This window comes from Prunus avium, chromosome 8, assembly GCF_965620075.1.
Source record: "Prunus avium chromosome 8, drPruAviu1.hap1.1, whole genome shotgun sequence".
In the NCBI taxonomy this organism is placed as follows: Eukaryota; Viridiplantae; Streptophyta; class Magnoliopsida; order Rosales; family Rosaceae; genus Prunus; species Prunus avium.
The window spans coordinates 37,883,294-37,905,432 of record NC_142291.1 but is presented as its reverse complement, the minus strand read 5'-3'; the positions used below and the strand labels follow the sequence as shown (position 1 = coordinate 37,905,432).

Genomic DNA, 22,139 nt, shown 5'->3' with positions numbered 1-22,139 from the left:
TGTACCCTTTTTTCTCTGAATAAAGTACCTACTATTTATTTTATGAAAAACAATTTTTTTTAAATGAACCTATTTTCTCTCTCTCCAAATAATATACCTATTTTTTTCCTCTAATAATGTACCTAGTAAAACAGTGTACGTATTTTTTTAAATGAGTCTATTTTTCCTCTCCAAATAATGTAGCTATACACATTTATAGGTATATTGTAAAATAATTTACCTATGGGGAATATAATGTACCTATATTTTCTATAAATTATTGTTTACCTATTTTTAATTATGAAAAATGTACGGAAATTTCAATAACAAAGTACCCGACTTAGTTTTTTTTTTTAATTTTTTTGGTAAATAATATACCTATATTTTATTTAAATAATATTTTTATTTTTATTTTTTCATAGGTACATTATTGGATATGTAATTTATAGATATTTTTTTTGGTTTGCAATTTTAGGGGCCGGTATGTGAGAGTGAATGACAACCAAAAGAAATGAGGTGATTGATATGCTATTAATAGGAAGTGTTAATTATAATTATGACAGTTCATGAAATGCTTGAAATAAATCTATATATATAAAGCAAAAGGCTGAGAATGGTGAAACATTCAAAATACCAGAAAATGCCCTTGGTTAATGCAAATATTAAGAATTGAAATTATTAATTAAATGAGGATAATATAGTCAATTCACACTTTTTCATATTAAAAAAAATTAAAATGAAAAGCAAAATCAGATAATGGATCCTATTTTTATGGAACACAATTACCCATTATCTTTTTGAATTCTAAAATAAATTTAAATTTTTTTTAAAAAGCCTCTCGCAGGCGCGGAAGCGCGTGCGGAGAGGCTAGTTATAAATAAAATATGAAGTTTGGTGGCAACGATGTAAAAACCTAGGAATATTACGACCTCTTATATCCTACTGGTCATTTAAATTTGAAATTGGGTTTTACATATAGATTTATAAAGTGATGGGTATATGTCTAGGAAATAGGAAATGTAGGGATCTATATTGAACAAGCCCATAATTCAACAATGTCGCCTGTATGACACAGAAGAATTTTGTACACCGTACTATATTATAGAGAAAGAAGACAATTTTACAACTAGAGAGGAGATGTCTTTTCTTTAGTCAACAACCAACCAACCACAGACGTAGCTTTCTAATTGCCATGCAATCCAAAATATCTACTAGTACGATGCAGCTGTGTATATAAATATGAAAGTGCCCTTCAACTAATTGCATACTAACAATTCAAGTGTCTGACTCGAAAAAAAAAACCAACAATTCAAGTGAAGATGGCACCAGCACTTGTCGATTACACCGCCGCTGAAAAAGAATTGTACGAGTTTGATGACCTCAAGATCGGTGTCAAAGGCCTCGTGGATGCTGGGGTGACCCACATTCCCAGGTTCTTCATCCACCCACCGGAGTGTCGTGGAAACAACTCATCAGCTCCGCAGAACAATGGCGCTGATGGAGTTGAAATCCCGGTCATCGATCTAGAAGGGTTTAACGAGAACGACGATCGGCGAGTAAAGATGGTCAATGCCATTAGATATGCATGCGCAACGGGGGGTTTCTTTCAGATAGTTAACCATGGAGTTCCAGTTGCTGTAATGGAGGAGATGGTGGAAAGTATAAGAAGGTTCCATGAGCAGCCCCAGGAGGCCAAGATGGAGTGGTACTCACGTGACTTTAGTCGCAAGGTGAATTATTTTAGCAGTGGAGATATCAAAGGGCGTGCAAAACCAGTACCAGCTGAATGGAGGGACACGTTGTCCTGCAGAGCTGCAGATGATCAGTGGGATTTTGATGCACTTCCTGAACTGTGCAGGTGTGCTTAATAATTTCTAGATCAGCTAGTAGATCATCTAACCAACCATATTTATTTGATCTAATTTTATTATTACTAAATATAGTATACGGAAAATGTTCTCTAACTAGTTTGTTCACTTTATCTGTGTTTTTGCAGGCGCGAAATGAAGGAGTATTTGAAAAACATGATTGACCTGCAGGAAAAGCTATCCGAATTAATGTCAGAAGCGTTGGGGCTCAGTAAAGATCACCTATCGAGCACCGGGTACTTGAAGCCTATGAGGCTATCGAGTCACTATTACCCGGTTTGCCCTGAGCCCGATTTGACTCTAGGCACAATCAAACACTCGGACCCCAGCCTCCTCACCTTAGTCCTACAAGACAAGGGCAATGGCCTCCAAGTTCTCCATAATGATCAATGGGTTGATATTCCGGCAGTGGACGGAGCTTTTGTTGCGAACATCGGTGACTTTATGCAGGTAGGCTCGCTCTCCGTATCATATTTCTAATTAATTTTGTAATCAACTAGCTATTGGTCTAGTAGTATTCTCAACTACACATGTATCTGCAGTTGCTTAGTAATGACAAGTTCAAGAGCGTGGAGCACAGAGTACTGGCTACCTCGCTTGGCAAGCCAAGAATATCAGCTGCAACTTTTTTCCTTCCTTGTGCTAAGGACATACATAAGCCATGCGGACCAATCAAGGAGCTTTTGTCTGATAACAGTCCCCCCATATACAGGATCACCTCTTATGCTGAGTTTATGAGCCATTACACAGTTGAGGGGCAAATTGGCGTTCGTGCCCTGCCTCACTTTAAACTGTAGCTGGTGAGCCTAGCCAAATCCTAAGCATGGGTCCGATTATGACACGTTCATGTATACAGTATTATTAAATAAAAATATCATACTCTTTGGATCATTTTGGCACATTAAGTGGTATATTTAGCTCATTGAGTGATAGTCTACTGAATACGTGAGTGTGAATGTACCAAAAAGAATCGTAGCTCTTCAAGTTTATGTTCAAAAGTACTATTTTTGTAATTGTAATAATAATTAATGCAGTGCATCTGTATTAAAGATATTTGAATCGTGTATACACATGTTTATTGTTTGCAGTTCCCAAGTGACTGCAGTGCTTGTATGTTTTTATGATTCAATAATAAAAAAATTAATACTTGTTTATTTGGAGTTGGAGAAGCTGTGTATGGTCACATTTGGAAACATGGGTTTGGGTCACATGTGTATTTTTTTTATGTGGACGAAGGGTCACATGTGTTTGTTCAGACTTGTTTGATTGATTTTTATTCGAAGCTGCGACAAATCAGTGAATCGAAAAAGGTGTTTGATGAAATGCCTGAAAGAGACTCTTTTGCATGGGCTACTATGGTTTCATATCACACTCGAGTGGGGGATATGAGTTCCGCGAGGATATTATTTGATGAGATGGAGGAAAGGAACATAGCTACTTGGAATACTATGATCGACGGCTACGCTAGACTTGGCAATGTGGAGTCTGCAGAGTTGTTGTTTAATCACACGCCAACTAAGGACATAATCTCATGGACAACAATGATTGATTGTTATTCTCAGAACAAGAAATTTGGAGAAGCAATAGCAGTTTTTAATGACATGAGGATGAATGGGGAACTTTGTAAGACCCATGTCTTGTGGAATCAAGAACGGTGAGCAATCCCACATCGCTCTGGGAGGGAAAGGTGAAGTGCTTAAATGTGTGGGCACTTCTCTTCCTAGCACGAGGCCTTTTGGGAGCTCACTGGCTTCGAATTCTTAGGAACTCCGAAGTTAAGCGAGTTGGGGGCTAGAGCAATCCCAGGATGGGTAACCCACTGGGAAGTTGTTCTTGAGCTCCTAGAAACAAAACCGTGAGGGCAGAGAGGGGGGCCCAAAGCGAACAATATCGTGCTAGGGGAGTTGGGTCGTGACAAACTTGTTATGTTGGAATTCAGCAATTGAAGGACTTGCAGTTCATCATGGATTTGCCAAAAAAGCACTGGCAATGTTTAGCAAGATGGAGAGAGAGAAGATCAAGCCAAATGGGATTACTTTGGTCAAATGTAATTATCTCAGTAATTAATTGTACTTTCCACATAAGGGGGTTTGTATCTTTTTTCTTTTTTTCTTTTTTAGTTGAAGATTAATACTAAGATGCTACAGAGAGTCTTCTGCTCACAGTCACGGCACATGAAACAGCCAAGATGTAAATGTATATTCATTTTGTAGGGGACTTTTTCTTCTGGTAGCAGCATGTGGGCTGGGCTGCTGCAAGGAGCAATCTGATGCAAGTGTCCCCTTGTGTCTGAGTTCGAAGATCAAGCCCCAAGGATGTCTCGAAAGGGTAGTGAGGCCTTAGGAAACTCCTTGGTTACCTTCACAAATGAAAATAGCAACAAATTACAGATAATTTCTTGGTGTTTACAAATAGAATCTTAGCTTGGCATGAGAAGCTTGTGGCATGGGAGCATAGTTGCCATGAGTTTAGTACTAAAGAGAAAATTAAGTGTTCTTGGGGAAATATGGGTATCAAGAAAAGAGATTTTGAAGAGAGGTTTGGTTGGGAATGAGGGAAGGAAAGAAAAAGGTGGCTTGGGCACTATTTCCGGCAGCTCGACAGTGGCTCTGTCAAATGTCAGAATAGCATGACAAAGGGGAAAGCTGAGGGAGGAGATGAACTAAGCACGAAAATTGTTGGGTTTTTGAAGTAAGAGAGGAAGCTTGCTCTCTGGTTGTGGATGATCCTCGTTGGGTGGAAGAGGCCCTATTTATAGCCGTTGGAAGTCATCTATTTTCAAGAAACCCTAATGACTTCCCTCCTATTTTTCCAAACTTTTCCCTTCCTTTCTCTCCTCATCCTTTCAATCATCTTCTTGTGGTGAAATTTACTCTGCTCCTTTGCATAAAATCAGGGATTTTGGGAGCTCAAGGCCCCCTTTCCCGCGACTACCTATTTTCAGATATCTCTTTTCTCCCCTTTTCTCTTCTTTCCATGGCCAGATCTGATGGAGAAAGGAAACGGGTATGTATGCTGGTTCAAAGGATGGCATCTTCCCCTTCGCGCCACTATCCCTTGGTCCTTTGGATACTTTGCTTGAAAACTTGTTCCTTCCTTCCCAGCGACCCTTCACGTGTGGATCCCTTGGCTTCTTCATGGTCCTCCTCTTCAGCCAAGTGCTGAAGGCCTTGGATCCCCTTTATTCAATTTGTATGGGCTTTTTTAATATGGAAAGCCAAGTTATCCAATAAGTGGGCTAAGTGCATCCAAATTTGGGCTTCATGGGCTATCCAAGGTGATGGGCTATTTTGGTTAATTTTAGTGGGCCATTTTGGTTGGGATATTTTCTCTCTTGTACTTACCCATGTTTTCGGGCCTAAGAAATGGGCCTGAATTCCGAGGCTCCCAACCGACCCGGAACTTCCATTTCTCGATCCATCAATGGGTCTCATGACAACTTATTACCATCCATACCATAACCCACTCAAGCAAGACCCGGGCATCTTGCGTGGCTTGGGCCCACTTAAGCTTGTAGCGTGGCGTGTTGCTTATTTGCTTGGCTTGGCATGTGTGCAAGCGCATATGACGAACTTTCGCGTGCCCAAATCGGGTTTCTTCTCGGTAAGGTATTGCATTAGGCTGAGAATTTATTTGGGCCGAACCGTGGATTTTTTGGGCCTCAACATATATCTACTACCTTCACTCAATAATTTTCATACGAAAACTGAATATGGATTTTGTGCACCTATGGTTACGTTTGGTATGTAGGAAAATAGACTTCGGAGTAGGAAATCATTTACTTTTCCATGTTTGGTAAATTAAGACTTGAGAAAAGAATTCTTGGCTCATGAGTTTCATTTTCCATCCTCATATGAAACTAAGGCAAACATTAACTACACTTTTTATTACTAATATGTCTCTATTAACAATTAAATATAGCAAGATAAACATTAACTATATTTTTTAGTTCTGCTATTTCCACTTCCTGTCCTGTTTCCCCACCCACCATTCAAGTTTGAAAAAACACAATTTTATTTTTTCACTCACCATTATTTTAAAAAGAGGCATCGCATAGTACATGTGAATTCCCTTTTTATAACATGGATTTTAACTAAAGATAATTAATGATAAATAACATATAATGTAAGGTGTAGAGTTTACGTATTTGAAATAGGGACCGATCGAAAATTCAATGGAAGCTGCAGAAGCTCGTGACCTTAATAACTGCACTTACCTCTAAATTTCCACAAAGCATCACTTTCCATGTAAACCAAGAAGTCAGAAGCTACTTTTCTAAGTAAGCAAACAAGAAAAAAAACAATTGGTTGCAACGTTTTGCTCATGTTCTCTTACACAAAACAATGCCACACACGATTCTCTCAGTCTCCATTTCAATAATAGAGCAGTAGGATAACTCTTTTCCTTTCCCTTTCTTTCTTGAATGTTTCACACAGAAGTCAGAAGTCAGAAGCTACTTTTGTAAGTGTCGTACTTACAAAATAAAAAGGAGGCTTTACTTTAGTCAACAAACAACCAACCACAGACGTGGCTTTCCAAAATATCGACTAGTACGATGCAGCTGTGTATATAAATAGGGTAATGCTAGACTTACCACATTTTTCATACTATATTTGAAACACATCTCTAATAGAGGTAGAGCCCACTAATATAATGGGGGCCATCTCCACCTCTATTAAAAAGGTGGTACAAATGTGGTATGAAAAATATGATAAGTTTAGCATTTTCCATATAAATATGAAGGAAAATGCTAGACTTACCACTTTTTTCATACCACATTCATACCACCTCTCTAATAGAGGTGGGCCCCATTGTATTGGTGGGCTCCACCTCTATTAGAGAGGTGGTATAAATGTGGTGTGAAAAATGTGGTAAGCCTAGCATTACCCAAATATGAAAGTGCCCTTCAACTAATAATTGCATCCAACAATTCAAGTGTCTGACTCGAAAAAAAAAAACCAACAATTCAAGTCGAGATGGCACCAGCACTTGTCGATTACGCCGCCGCTGAAAAAGAATTGTACGAGTTTGATGACCTCAAAATCGGTGTCAAAGGCCTCGTGGATGCTGGGGTGACCCACATTCCCAGGTTCTTCATCCACCCACCGGAATGTCGTGCAAACCACTCATCAACTCCGCAGAACAACGGCGCTGATGGATTTGAGTGGTATGTTGAGCTCATTTAAGAATCAAAAGTACTACCACGATGATCTAACGGGTGTGAAATTTTCATGTGCTCATACTGAGTATCTTCACGTTTATGTTTAAAAGTACTCCCATTTTGTAATTGTAATAATAATAATGCAGTGCATCACGTTTATATTAGAGATATTTGAATTCTGTAGTGTAGACAAGTTTATTGTTTGCAGTTCCCAAATGACTGCAGTGCTTGTATGTTTTTATGATTCAATAATAAATACATAAACAAAATGATTCAATAAACAAAAAAAAATACTTGTGTGTTTATGTATGTTGAGGATGATTTGGAGAAAATTGGTACTGACTGAAACTCCTTAAACATTAATTCCCTTTAGTCATGGCAAACTATTGACAACATATCCCAAATTAAATATTGAAATAATTGCTCGATTTGGTCTACATAATGTGGACAACTTTATTTGATTTGAGGTGCCTCCTGATCTTATTCAGGATGCCCTATTATGTGATTTGTTGAGTCGGGGTAAGTCATTTTGTTCCCCCCCTCTCCCCGCGCCGTAGTTGTAAACCTTAGTTTTATCAATAGCGTTTCTCTCATTAATTCCGAAGTTCTCTCAACAAAATATAATAATAATTGGGTTTAATTAAATAAAAGAATTTAAATATCAAGGCAGTTGTCGTCTCCCGAGCAGAGATTGTAATTAGATCGCATGGTATTCAAAAAGTAATTAAAAGAAAAATATTGGTATATGAGAAACTGTGAGTGTAGGTATGTAGATGGTAGGCCTTACGTGAAGATGTTTGATAAAATGCCTGAATGGACTACGATGGTATCATCTCACGCTGTATTGGGGGATATGAGTAGATCTGCAAGGATATTATTTGATGAAATGGCAGAAAAGAATATAGCTACTTGATATACTATGATTGATGGCTACACAAGACTAGGTAATGTGGAGTCCGCGGAGTTGTTGTTTAATCAGATGCCAACTATATCTCATGGATAACTATAATTCATTGTTATTCTTTGAACAAGAAATTTGGGGAAGCATTAGCAGAACAAGAAAGGAGTCATTTTTCCTTATAGGCAAACAACAATCTGACACGTGTAAAAGAAAAGTTTTTGCACATTAAAATTACAACAACAAAAAAAACTTTTACAAATTTGATACCAACTAATGTAGCATGTGACATGAAACTCTTGTGATTTACGATATCAATCTTTTGAATAATTTACCTATAGTTAGCCAAGAAAAAAATCTAAGAAAGAGTCGCATGCATATCGACCCACTGTGACCCATCCATTGAACAACTTTGGCTGACACCATAGTCCCACTGTCACAACGAGATTGCTGCCACCACCATAACGTGCCATCGACCATCGTGACACCATGAATGTAAATATGTTTCAATCATTCATGGGTCCAAATAAGATATGAGTTTAGGTCATCTTTCATGGAGGAGAAAGAGGAAAAAAAATCAAAAACCCATAAGCAAAGAAGAAGTTATGCAAATGGCATTCACGAATCATTGATTAAACATCATTTTCATCATTATTCGACCATAAGTCAGATCTTGGTGTTTTTTCATTTCTTGGGATTAGTATAAATTTCCGAGTTTGAATTCAACCTCTCTTTTCCTTTGATAGAAGAAACATATAATAGAGTCTGAAAAGGTAGTCTATATAAACATAAAAATATTTGATTACATCTCCACATGTACTTGTTTTACAATTAAATTTAAACATGCATGTTTTTCATGGCTATTTTTTAAATTACGAATGTTTTTCATGGCAAAGGGCATTTGTGAATTCTCAAAACTTAATTAGGAGAAGAAGAAGGGGTTAATGACCCACTCATCTAATTATGTAACAATTATTCTGCCGCCCTACCCAGTGATTCATGGGAAAGTGCTTGTCGAAATGCCTCAATGAGGCAGAGCCGTGCATTCTTTATTATATGGGACTCGTTTATATGGGAAAGTTGTTTCTCTTTAAAAAAAAAAGACCCGTCAACAGTTGTTTACCAGCTAATGACCTCTTAAAAATTTAATCATATCTATCACATGTATCACTCAACAAATTAGTGATTCTATATCCTATATTGTAAAGGCGTAATCAGCTTACTTGAAGGCATTAGTGTAGGATCTAGATTCTTGCCTTGGCTGTACAAATTTGAAACAAATTTCATCATGTGGAAAGCAAGACTTTACTTTCTTTGTTTAATACAAAGCACAAGGCAGCTGTGTATATAAATATGAAAGGGCCCTTCAACTAATTGCATACCAACAATTCAAGTGTCTGACTCGAAAAAAAAACCCAACAATTCAAGTCGAGATGGCACCAGCACTTGTCGATTACACCGCCGCTGAAAAAGAATTGTACGAGTTTGATGACCTCAAAATCGGTGTCAAAGGCCTCGTGGATGCTGGGGTGACCCACATTCCCAGGTTCTTCATCCACCCACCGGAGTGTCGTGCAAACCACTCATCAACTCCGCAGAACAACGGCGCTGATGGATTTGAAATCCCGGTCATCGATCTCGAAGGTTTTAACGAGAACGATGACCGGCGAGTAAAGATGGTCAATGCCATGAGATATGCATGCGCTACGTGGGGTTTCTTTCAGATAGTTAACCATGGAGTTCCAGTTGCTGTAATGGAGGAGATGGTGGAAAGTATAAGAAGGTTCCATGAGCAGCCCCAGGAGGCCAAGATGGAATGGTACTCACGTGACTTTAGTCGCAAGGTGAATTATTATAGCAGTGGAGATATCAAAGGGCGTGCAAAACCAGTACCAGCTGAATGGAAGGATACTTTGTCCTGCAGAGCTGCAGATGATCAGTGGGATTTTGATGCACTTCCTGAATTGTGCAGGTGTGCTTAATAATTTCTAGATCAGCTAGTAGATCATCTAACCAACCATATTAATTTGATCTAATTTTATTATTACTATATATAGTATACGGAAAATGTTCTCTAACTAGTTTGTTCACTTTACGTGTGTTTTTGCAGGCGCGAAATGAAGGAGTATATGAAAAACATGATCGACCTACAGGAAAAGCTATCCGAATTAATGTCAGAAGCGTTGGGGCTCAGTAAAGATCACCTATCGAGCACCGGGTACTTGAAGTCTATCAAGCTATCGGGTCACTATTACCCTGCTTGCCCTGAGCCCGATTTGACTCTAGGCACAATCAAACACTCGGACCCCAGCCTCCTCACCTTAGTCCTACAAGACAAGGGCAATGGCCTCCAAGTTCTCCATAATGATCAATGGGTTGATATTCCGGCGGTGGACGGAGCTTTTGTTGCGAACATCGGTGACTTTATGCAGGTAGACTCGCTCTCCGTATCATATTACTAATTAATTTTTTAATCAACTAGCTATTGGTCTAGTAGTATTTCTAGGAGTCTCAACTACACATGTATCTGCAGTTGCTTAGTAATGACAAGTTCAAGAGCGTGGAGCACAGAGTACTGGCTACCTCGTTTGGCAAGCCAAGAATATCAGCTGTATCTTTTTTCCTTCCTTGTGCTAAGGACATGCATAAGCCATGCGGACCAATCAAGGAGCTTTTGTCTGATAACAGTCCCCCCATATACAGGATCACTTCTTATGCTGAGTTTATGAGCCATTACAGAGTTGTTGGGCAAATTGGCGGTCGTGCACTGCCTCACTTTAAATTGTAGCTGGTGAGCCTAGCTAAATCCTAAGCATGGGTCCGATTATGATACGTTCATGTATACAGTATTATTACATAAAAATATCGTACTTTTTGGGTCATTTTGGCGCATTAAGTGGTATATTTAGCTCATTGAGTGGTGTAATACCACTTAAAAGGGTCAAATGTACTACGAAATAGGCCATCATAACCTAACGAGTATTAAAATTTTTATGTGTTTGTACTGAATACGTGAGTGTGAATGTACCAAAAAGAATCGTAGCTCTTCAAGTTTATGTTCAAAAGTACTAATTTTGTAATTGTAATAATAATGCAGTGCATCTGTATTAAAGATATTTGAATCGTGTATGCACATGTTTATTGTTTGCAGTTCCCAAGTGACTGCAGTGCTTGTATGTTTTTATGATTCAATAATAATTAAATTAATACTTGTTTATTGGGGGTTGGAGAAGCTGTTTATGGTCACATTTGGAAACATGGGTTTGGGTCACATGTGTTTGTTCAGACTTGTTTGATTTATTTTTATTCGAAGCTGCAACGAATCAGTGAATCGAGAAAGGTGTTTGATGAAATGCCTGAAAGAGACGCTTTTGCGTGGACTACTATGGTTTCATCTCTCGCTCGAGTGCGTGATATGAGTTCCGCGAGGATATTATTTGATGAGCAAAAGGAAAGGAACATAGCTACTTGGAATACTATGATCGACAGCTACGCTAGACTTGGCAATGTAGAGTCTGCAGAGTTGTTGTTTAATCACACGCTAACTAAGGACATAATTGTTGAATTATAAGTGCTCAAGCTGATTTCATATTTAGTTAAATTTAGTTTTCTTGTATTTCAGTTTATAAGCCAAGTGTCATAGGTTGATTGGTTAGTTTAATGGAAGGCTGAGATTGCATTGTGATGTAATGCATCCAGCTGGAGCTGTTTAACGGTAATATTCTCACACCAAGAGTGTGAGCAATACTGTACCAATTCTTGCAATCTAAAGAAATAGAAGGTTCTCTGCTACACGAATAGTAGAGAGAGATTTTGTCAATTCTTTCTTCCTCCTTCTATTCCTCTTCTTCTCACTCTGTTTTTCCAAATACTTGAAAACACTATTGTCTAATAGCTGGGCGTTCAATCTGTGAAAGGAAAAATCATCGGGAAATTTGGGTTTTCTTCTAGATTTGAAAACAACTCGTTTTTGGAGGAATCAGAGACCAATCATGGCTGGATCTGGAAGCTCAGAGGTGAGAACCCCAATTTTCTCTGGTGAAAATTATGAGTTTTGGAAGATTAAGATGGTGACCATATTCAAATCATATGGGCTTTGGAATCTGGTAGAGAAGGGAATTCCAGTTTCAGATTCGAAGAAGAAGAAGAAGGCAACTGAGGAGACCTCAGAGGAAGAAGATGATGAGAAAGCAGCTGCAATCCTCATGAAGGATGCGAAAGCCTTGGGAATCATACAAAATGCAGTTTCTGACCAAATCTTCCCTCGGATTGCCAACGCCGATTCAGCCAAGGTGGCGTGGAGTCTGCTCTACAGTGAGTATCACAGTGGTGATCAGGTCAGGTCAGTAAAACTTCAGAATCTCAGAAGAGAATTTGAATATATGAGGATGCGTGAGGGTGAATCATTAACTGCATATCTCACCCGGTTGAATGATTTGATAAACCAAATAAAAACATTTGGAGAAGTGCTGTCTAATGAGAGGCTGGTTCAGAAGGTGTTAATCAGCCTTAATAAAATGTATGATCCTATCTGTTTAGTGATTGAAAATACAAAAAGTTTGGAGACTATTGAGTTGCAGGAGATCATTGCTATATTGAAGAGTCAAGAACAGCGGTTTGAAATGCATAATGTTGATACACATGAAAAAGCATTTGCCTCATTCACTGTGAGTTCCAAAGGTCAGAATAAAAATGGATCTCAGTCTGGTTCATCCAAGTCACAGGGAAATTGGAATTCTAAAGGAAAGCCATGGGAATCAAAAGGCAAGTCACAGCAGAGCAGCTATCCTGCACATAATGTCAATTCCACAAACCAGGAGAATGCTAAACCTCAATGCAAGGTGTGTTCCAAGCATCATTTTGGTGAGTGCAGATACAAGGGAAAACCAAAATGCTATAACTGTGATAGATTTGGACATTTTGCTAGGGATTGTACTGTGAATAAGAATGTGCAGAAGGCAAATTATGTAAATCAAACGGAGGTGACAGGGAATCTGTTTTATGCTAATTGCACAACCACTGAAATCAAAGCCAATGGAGAATGGTATGTTGATAGCGGCTGTAGCAATCATATGACAGGAGATTTAAAACTGCTGGTTGATGTGAGAACTAATGTGACTGGGAAGGTACAAATGCCAACTGGTGCACTTGTAAATGTAGCAGGCATTGGTTCACTGATGATTGACACAGAAAAGGGCAGGAAATACATCAGAAAGGTAATGTATCTGCCAGGGTTGAAGGAAAACCTACTCAGTGTTGGGCAGATGGATCAACATGGATATTGTTTGGTGTTTGGAGAAGGAATGTGCAGGGTGTTTGATAGTCCATCTATGGATTATCTAATCATCAAAGTACCAATGAAGAGTAACAGATGCTATCCGGTATCCTTTCTTGCTGACAACCAGCTGCTCATGAAAACCAATTTCACTCAATGCACATGGATGTGGCATAAGAGACTAGGTCACTTGCATTTTAAAGGTCTGAACCAGTTAAGAGAAAAAGGCATGGTGCATGGCTTACCACAATTGGAAGAACAAAGTGGTGTGTGTGGAGGGTGCCAATTGGGAAAACAACACAGGGTTGTATTTCCAAAGGAACAAGCTCAAAGAGCAAGCAAGGCACTTGAATTAGTGCATATAGATCTGTGTGGCCCTATGAGAAATGAATCTGTTTCAAAGAACAGATATTTCATGTGGATTATTGATGACTTCACAAGGATGATTTGGGTATACTTCTTGAGAAACAAGTCAGAAGCCTTCAGTTGTTTCAAGAAGTTCAAATCTATGACTGAACTACAAACTGGACACAAAGTGAAATGCATCAGAAGCGACAGAGGTGGAGAGTTTCTGTCTGCAGAATTTGTGGAGTTTTGTGAAGCTCAAGGCATCCAAAGGCAACTCACAATGGCCTATACTCCTCAGCAAAATGGAGTGGTAGAGAGGAAGAATAGGACTGTTATTGAAATGGCCAAATCAATGTTGCATGAGAAGGGAATACCCTATTTCCTATGGGCTGAAGCAGTGCATACAGCTGTTTACTTGCTGAACAGGTGTCCTACCAAAGCCCTCAGCAACATCACTCCATTTGAAGCATATAGTGGAAGGAAACCTGGAATTGCACATCTGAAAATATTCGGTTCTTTGTGTTATGTTCATGTGCCGGATGAATTGAGACACAAACTGGAACCAAAGAGTAAAAAAGGGGTGTTTGTAGGATATGCAATTTGTGAAAAAGGTTATAGGATCTTTGATCCAATTTCTAACAAGCTGATATTGTCAAGGGATGTGACATTTGATGAAGAAGGTGCTTGGAATTGGACAGATAACAATGGTTCAGACATGCCATCATACTCAGTAGGAAATCAAGTAAATTTTGATACCAATTCTGGAAATTCAGATGACAATGATGTGGCTACACCTCAAACTCAGGCCTATGATCATTCTCCAAGTGATATAAGTAGTGAAGAAAGGAGAACTCAAGCCTATGATCATTCTCCATTGAAGTGGAGGAGACTAGATGATGTGCTGGCACAATGTAACTTGTGCATCATGGAACCAGAAAACTATGCAGATGCTGCACAGGATGAATCTTGGCTTAAGGCTATGCAAGATGAATTGCAGATGATTGAAAAGAATGGAACATGGGAGTTGGTGGACAGACCATCTGAAAAACCAGTGATTGGAGTTAAATGGGTTTACAAGACAAAGCTAAATTTGGATGGTTCAGTTCAAAAGAATAAAGCAAGGTTAGTTGCCAAAGGATATGCTCAGAAGCCTGGGCTGGATTACAATGAAACGTATGCACCTGTAGCCAGATTGGATACTATCAGAACACTTATTGCTCTTGCTGCTCAAAAGAACTGGAAATTGTATCAACTTGATGTGAAGTCTGCCTTTCTTAATGGAGTGTTACAAGAGGAAGTCTACATTGATCAACCGGATGGTTTTGTGATTCAAGGTCAAGAAGACAAGGTATATAAGCTGCATAAGGCTCTATATGGCTTGAAACAAGCACCTCGGGCCTGGTATGGAGAGATAGATAGCTATTTCTCTCAATGTGGTTTCGAGAAAAGCTTAAGTGAAGCAACTTTGTACATCAAGGCAAGGGGAGATAAGGAGATCCTAATTGTGTCTATCTATGTAGACGATATTGTATATACAGGGAGTAGTCAAGCACTGTTGGCTGAATTCAAAGAAGATATGATGTATGAGATGACTGACTTGGGTCTACTTCATCATTTTCTTAGCATGGGAGTTATTCAAACTGAGTCTAGTATATTTCTACATCAAAAGAAGTATGCTAGCACCTTGTTGAACAAATATGGCTTGACTGAATGCAAATCTGTAACCATACCTCTTGTTGCCACTGAGAAACTAGCTAAGGAAGATGGAAGTGGAGCTGCAAATGAAGAACACTATAGAAGCATTGTTGGTAGTCTGCTGTACTTAACTGCTACCAGACCTGACATCATGTATGCTTCAAGTCTGCTAGCCAGATTCATGCACTGTCCTACAAATAGGCATTATGGAACAGCTAAACGTGTCTTGAGGTATGTCAAGGGAACTCTAGACTACGGCTTAGAGTATGTGAAAGGCAGGAAATCAATTCTGATCGGCTACTGTGATAGTGATTGGGGAGGATCAGTTGGTGATAGCAAGAGTACATCAGGGTATGCTTTTACTTTTGGGAGTGGAGTGTTTTCTTGGGCCTCTGTGAAACAGAATTGTGTTGCATTGTCCACTGCAGAAGCTGAGTACATCAGTGCAGCAGAGGCTACTACACAGGCCATTTGGCTTCGTTTTGTGCTAGAAGATTTTGGAGAGCTTCAAACCGAAGCTACTCCATTGCATTGTGATAACATCTCAGCAATAGCAATCACTAAGAATCCTGTATTCCATCAGAAGACAAAGCAAATTGACAGGAGATACCATTTCATCAAGGATGCTTTGCAAGAAGGAGTTATTAATCTGGAATATTGTCCCACGAATGAGCAACTGGCTGATATCTTCACCAAACCCTTGGCCAAAGATCGATTCAATTATCTCAGAGGCATGCTTGGAGTGAAATCAGCTCAAGACTTAAAGGGGAGTGTTGAATTATAAGTGCTCAAGCTGATTTCATATTTAGTTAAATTTAGTTTTCTTGTATTTCAGTTTATAAGCCAAGTGTCATAGGTTGATTGGTTAGTTTAATGGAAGGCTGAGATTGCATTGTGATGTAATGCATCCAGCTGGAGCTGTTTAACGGTAATATTCTCACACCAAGAGTGTGAGCGATACTGTACCAATTCTTGCAATCTAAAGAAATAGAAGGTTCTCTGCTACACGAATAGTAGAGAGAGATTTTGTCAATTCTTTCTTCCTCCTTCTATTCCTCTTCTTCTCACTCTGTTTTTCCAAATACTTGAAAACACTAACAATAATCTCATGGACAACAATGATTGATTGTTATTCTCAGAACAAGAAATTTGGGGAAGCAATAGCAGTTTTTAATGACATGAGGATGAATGGGGAACTTGTTCTGTTGGAATTCAGCAATTGAAGGACTTGGAGTTCATCATGGATTTGCCAAAGAAGCACTGGCAATGTTTAGCAAGATGGAGAGAGAGAAGATCAAGCCAAATGGGATTACTTTGGTCAAATGTAATTATCTCAGCAATTAATTGTACTTTCCACATAAGGGGGTTTGTATCTTTTTTCTTTTTTTCTTTTTTTCTTTTTTTGTTGAAGATTAATACTAAGATGCTACAGAGAGTTTTCTGCTCACAGTCACGGCACATGAAACAGCCAAAATATGTAAATGTATACTCATTTCTACTACCTTCACTCAATAATTTTCATACGAAAACTGAATATGGCTTTTGTGCACCTATGGTTACGTTTGGTAGGTAGGAAAATAGACTTGGGAATAGGAAATCATTTACTTTTCCATGCTTGGTAAATTAAGACTTGAGAAAAGAATTCTTGGCTCATGGGTTTCATTTTCCATCCTCATATGAAACTAAGGCAAACATTAACTACACTTTTTATGACTAATATGTCTCTATTAACAATTAAATATACCAAGATAAGCATTAACTATACTTTTGAATGCTGCTATTTCCACTTCCTGTCCTATTTCCTCACTTACCATGTAAGTTTGAAAAAACATAATTTTATTTTTCACTCACCATTATTTCAAAAAGAGGCGTCTAGTACATGTGAATTCCTTTTTTATGACATGGATTTTAACTAAAGATAATTAATGATAAATAACATATAATGTAAGGTGTAGAGTTTACGTATTTGAAATAGGGACAGATCGAAAATTCAATGGAAACTGCAGAAGCTCATGACCTTAATAACTGCACTTGCCTGTAAATTTCATTCCACAAAGCATCACTTTCAATGTAAACCAAGAAGTCAGAAGCTACTTTCCTAAGTAAGCAAACAAGAAAAAAAAACAATTGTTGGATGTAACGTTTTGCTCATGTTGTCTTTCACAAAACAATGCTACACACGATTCACTCAGTCTCCACTTCAATAATAGAGAAGTAGGAAAACTTTTTTCAATGTTTTCTTCAATGTGTTACACAGAAGTCAGAAGTCAGAAGCTACTCTTGTAAGTGTCGTACTTACAAAAGGAAGAGGAGGCTTTACTTTAGTGAACAAACAACCGACCACGTGGCTTTCTTATTGCCATGCAATCCAAAATATCTACTAATACGATGCGGCTGTGTATATATGAAAGTGCCCTTCAAGTTCAACTAATAATTGCATCCAACAATTCAAGTGTCTGACCAGAAAGAAAAAAAAACCAACAATTCAGGTGAAGATGGCACCAGCACTTGTGGATTACACCACCGCTGAAAAAGAATTGTACGAGTTTGACGACCTCAAAATCGGTATCAAAGGCCTCGTAGACGCTGGGGTGACTCACATTCCCAAGTTCTTCATCCACCCACCGGAGTGTCGTGCAAACAACTCATCAACTCGGCAGAACAACGGCTATGATGGAGTTGAAATCCCGGTCATCGATCTCGAAGGTTTTAACGAGAACGATGACCGGCGAGTAAAGATGGTCAGTGCCATTAGATATGCATGTGCGACGTGGGGTTTCTTTCAGATAGTTAACCATGGAGTTCCACTTGCTATAATGGAGGACATGACGGAAAGCATAAGAAGGTTCCATGAGCAGCCCCAGGAGGCCAAGATGGAGTGGTACTCACGTGACTTTAGTCGCAAGGTGAATTATTATAGCAGTGGAGATATCAAAGGGCGTGCAAAACCAGTACCAGCTGAATGGAGGGACACGTTGTCCTGCAGAGCTGCAGATGATCAGTGGGATTTTGATGCACTTCCTGAACTGTGCAGGTGAGCTTAATAATTTCTAGATCAGCTAACCAACCATATTAATTTGATCTAATTTTATTATTACTAAATATAGTATACGGAAAATGTTCTCTAACTAGTTTGTTCACTTTACGTGTGTTTTTGCAGGCGCGAAATGAAGGAGCATATGAAAAACATGATTGACCTGCAGGAAAAGCTATCCGAATTAATGTCAGAAGCGTTGGGGCTCAGTAAGGATCACCTATCGAGCAACGGGTACTTGAAGTCTATCAGGTTATCGGGTCACTATTATCCGGCTTGCCCTGAGCCCGATTTGACTCTAGGCACAATCAAACACTCGGACCCCTCCCTCCTCACCTTAGTCCTACAAGACAAGAGCAATGGCCTCCAAGTTCTCCATAATGATCAATGGGTTGATGTTCCGGCGGTGGACGGAGCTTTTGTTGCGAACATCGGTGACTTTATGCAGGTAGGCTCGCTCTCCGTATCATATTACTAATTAATTTTGTAATCAACTAGCTATTGGTCTGGTCTAGTAGTATTCTCAACTACACATGTATCTGCAGTTGCTTAGTAATGACAAGTTCAAGAGCGTGGAGCACAGAGTACTGGCTACCTCGCTTGGCAAGCCAAGAATATCAGCTGTAACTTTTTTCCTTCCTTGTGCTAAGGACATACATAAGCCATGCGGACCAATCAAGGAGCTTTTGTCTGATAACAGTCCCCCCATATACAGGATCACTTCTTATGCTGAGTTTATGAGCCATTACAGAGTTGTTGGGCAAATTGGCGGTCGTGCCCTGCCTCACTTTAAACTGTAGCTGGTGAGCCTAGCTAAATCCTAAGCATGGGTCCGATTATGATACGTTCATGTATACAGTATTATAAAATAAAAATATCATACTTTTTGGGTCATTTTGGCACATTAAGTGGTATATTTAGCTCATTGAGTGGTGTAATACCACTTAAAAGGGTCAAATGTACTACGAAATAGTCATGGAACTTCATCGGGTTTCATGAAAACGTGAAGAGAAGCACTGTTGAAAGCGATATCATCGTTGGGATGATCGACTCTGGAGTTTGGCCGGAATCTGCCAGCTTCAGTGATGTCAGGTTCAGTTGTTGCAAGTAAAATTGGATGAGCCTTGGCATGTGCCTTTCCATTTTTTAGGTGGTGGACCGAACCTGGCATCATTGAAGCTGGCAGTTTCCTGCCAAACTCCAGAGTCGATCATCCCAATGTTGATATCGCTTTCAACAGTGCTTCTCTTTACTTGTGAGTGTGAATGTACCAAAAAGAATCGTAGCTCTTCAAGTTTATGTTCAAAAGTACTATTTCTGTAATTGTAATAATAATTAATGCAGTGCATCTGTATTAAAGATATTTGAATCGTGTATGGACATGTTTATTGTTTGCAGTTCCCAAGTGACCGCAGTGCTTGTATGTTTTTATGATTCAATAATAATAAAATTAATACTTGTTTATTGGGGGTTGGAGAAGCTGTTTATGGTCACATTTGGAAACATTGGTTTGGGTCACGGCTATACTGTTTAAATATAATATATTTAGAGAGTAAAATATACTATGGAATGCCTGAAAGGGATTCTCGTGCATTTTTGGGTTCAAGAACGCGTCTGATATATGAGTTGTGCAAGGATTATTTTACTGGGGCCGGCCAAAAACTCGGAATGGTAGTTATCATCTGTATATTTTTACTTCGGCAATGATCTTCAAGCGGATGAAATGCACAGCCAACTTTAACTGTTTTTTAAACAAAAACCTCTTCTTCAACTGCCCAAACCCCTGTCTCAGGACCCATCATCCATTGTTGAAAAGATAAAGAAATGTTCAACTTTAACAGAGCTAGAACGAGTATGTGCCTCAATGATCAAGACCAATGCTACCCAAGACTCTTTCTTCATGAACCAACTCATTACCGCCTGTTCGACGCTTTCCCGCATGGATTATGCAGTTTTAGCCTTTACTCAGATTGAAAGTCCCAATGTGTTTGTCTATAATGCGATGATCAAAGGCTTTGTTTGTTGCGGTCACCCATGTCAGGCTTTAGGTTGTTATATCAATATGGTCAGGGGCATGGTTTTGCCTACCAGTTATACTTTTTCATCTTTAATCAAGGCCTGCACTTCACTATCGGCGTTGGGGGTTGGAGAAGCTGTTCAGGGCCACATTTGGAAACGTGGGTTTGGGTCACATGTGTTTGTTCAGACTTCTTTGATTGATTTTTATTCGAAGTTGCGACGAATCAGTGAATCCAGAAAGGTGTTTGATGAAATGCCTGAAAGAGACGCTTTTGCGTGGACTACTATGGTTTCATCTCACGCTCGAGTGGGGGATATGAGTTCTGCGAGGATATCATTTGATGAGATGGAGGAAAGGAACATAACTACTTGGAATACTATGATCGACGGCTACGCTAGACTTGGCAATGTGGAGTCTGCAGAGTTGTTGTTTAATCACATGCCAACTAGGGATATTATCTCATGGACTACTATGATTGATTGTTATTCTCAGAATAAGAAATTTGGGGAAGCATTAGCGGTTTTTAATGACATGAGGATGAAAGGGATCAGTCCTGATGAAGTGACTATGGCAACTGTTATTTCAGCTTGTGCCCATCTTGGAGCCCTTGACTTGGGAAAGGAGATACATCTTTACATATTGCAAAATGGGTTTGATCTTGATGTTTATATTGGCTCTGCATTGATTGATATGTATGCTAAGTGTGGCGCATTGGATAGGTCTCTTTTGGTTTTCTTTAAATTGCAGGACAAGAACCTTTTCTGTTGGAATTCAGCAATTGAAGGACTTGCAGTTCACGGATTTGCCAAAGAAGCACTAGCAATGTTTAGCAAGATGGAGAGAGAGAAGATCAAGCCAAATGGGGTTACTTTTGTAAGTGTTTTAAGTTCCTGCACTCATGCAGGGCTTGTTGAAGAAGGCCGTAGGAGATTTTCAAGCATGACCCAAGATTATTCCATTCTTCCTGAAGTTGAACACTATGGATGCATGGTGGATCTATTGAGATGCACTAGAGTTGATAAGAAGCATGAAATTTGAACCTAATGCTGTTATCTGGGGTGCCTTGTTGGGTGGATGTAAGCTTCATAGGAACTTGGAGATTGCTAAAGTTTCTGTCAATGAATTGATGGTATTGGAGCCAAATAATAGTGGTTATTACACCCTTTTGGTTAACATGTATGCTGAAGCCAAACGATGGCGACAAGTTGCAGATACACGAGCAACTATGAAGGAACTTGGGGTAGAAAAGGGATGTCCTGGGTCCAGTTGGATTGAAATGGAAAGGAAAGTCCATCAGTTTGCAGCATCTGATAAATCTCATCCAGCTTCAAGTGAAATTTACTTGTTGCTGGCAGAATTATACGGGCAGCTGAAGCTTGATGCTTATGTTCCTGAACTTGGCTATGAGTTATAGCAGTCCAAACTTCAAAATGAGAAATTGACATCCAGAGGGTAATTGGTGATTCTGGGATTGGATGGCATGTTTCTCATATTGATCACAAGGAGAAAAGAGACATGTAAGAGAGGAAGATCCATTCCTCTTGGAATAATCTGTAGCCGATATGTGCTTTACATTCTTGATGTGATTTTTGATCAGATGAAATTATCTCAGCAAATGTACTTGCATCAAAGCAGACGCTTAAGTGAAAGAGGATTTCCAGCGAGAGATTAATATATTTTCTTTCAAGAACGTTACAAACACAAAACAGAATAGTGCTATCCCTTGATATAAAAGTTCTATAATTAAACAAAAGATATCACAACATACAAAATAGAAAATTTATTTCCAAATTAAATTGAATTTGCTTCTTAGCTTTTGTAATTTCGTTTCAACTTAAAATTAAAATCTTGGACTAAGGTT

The 22,139-nt window shown here is 39.0% G+C and overlaps 3 protein-coding genes and 1 pseudogene across 3 annotated transcripts; all 4 read left to right on the top strand.

Annotated features, from left to right (window-relative positions):
* The first annotated feature begins 1,268 nt into the window (after positions 1-1,268).
* On the top strand, positions 1,269-2,905 carry LOC148292686 (1-aminocyclopropane-1-carboxylate oxidase homolog 3-like). Its single transcript, XM_088246235.1, has 3 exons — positions 1,269-1,837; positions 1,976-2,297; positions 2,390-2,905. The coding sequence occupies exons 1-3, from the start codon at positions 1,299-1,301 to the stop codon at positions 2,642-2,644; spliced, it is 1,116 nt and encodes a 371-aa protein (XP_088102361.1). The 5' UTR covers positions 1,269-1,298; the 3' UTR covers positions 2,645-2,905.
* Positions 2,906-9,284: 6,379 nt separating this feature from the next.
* Positions 9,285-11,119, top strand: LOC148292685 (1-aminocyclopropane-1-carboxylate oxidase homolog 1-like). The gene is made up of 3 exons (XM_088246204.1): positions 9,285-9,878; positions 10,017-10,338; positions 10,440-11,119. Exons 1-3 carry the CDS (start codon positions 9,340-9,342, stop codon positions 10,692-10,694), a joined length of 1,116 nt encoding a protein of 371 aa, XP_088102330.1. The 5' UTR covers positions 9,285-9,339; the 3' UTR covers positions 10,695-11,119.
* A 6,520-nt stretch (positions 11,120-17,639) lies between these two features.
* On the top strand, positions 17,640-19,658 carry LOC110757541 (1-aminocyclopropane-1-carboxylate oxidase homolog 1-like). Its single transcript, XM_021959192.2, has 3 exons — positions 17,640-18,258; positions 18,385-18,706; positions 18,804-19,658. Exons 1-3 carry the CDS (start codon positions 17,720-17,722, stop codon positions 19,056-19,058), a joined length of 1,116 nt encoding a protein of 371 aa, XP_021814884.2. The 5' UTR covers positions 17,640-17,719; the 3' UTR covers positions 19,059-19,658.
* Positions 19,659-19,831: 173 nt separating this feature from the next.
* On the top strand, positions 19,832-21,988 carry LOC110757540 (pentatricopeptide repeat-containing protein At1g06143 pseudogene; annotated as a pseudogene).
* Positions 21,989-22,139: the final 151 nt, after the last annotated feature.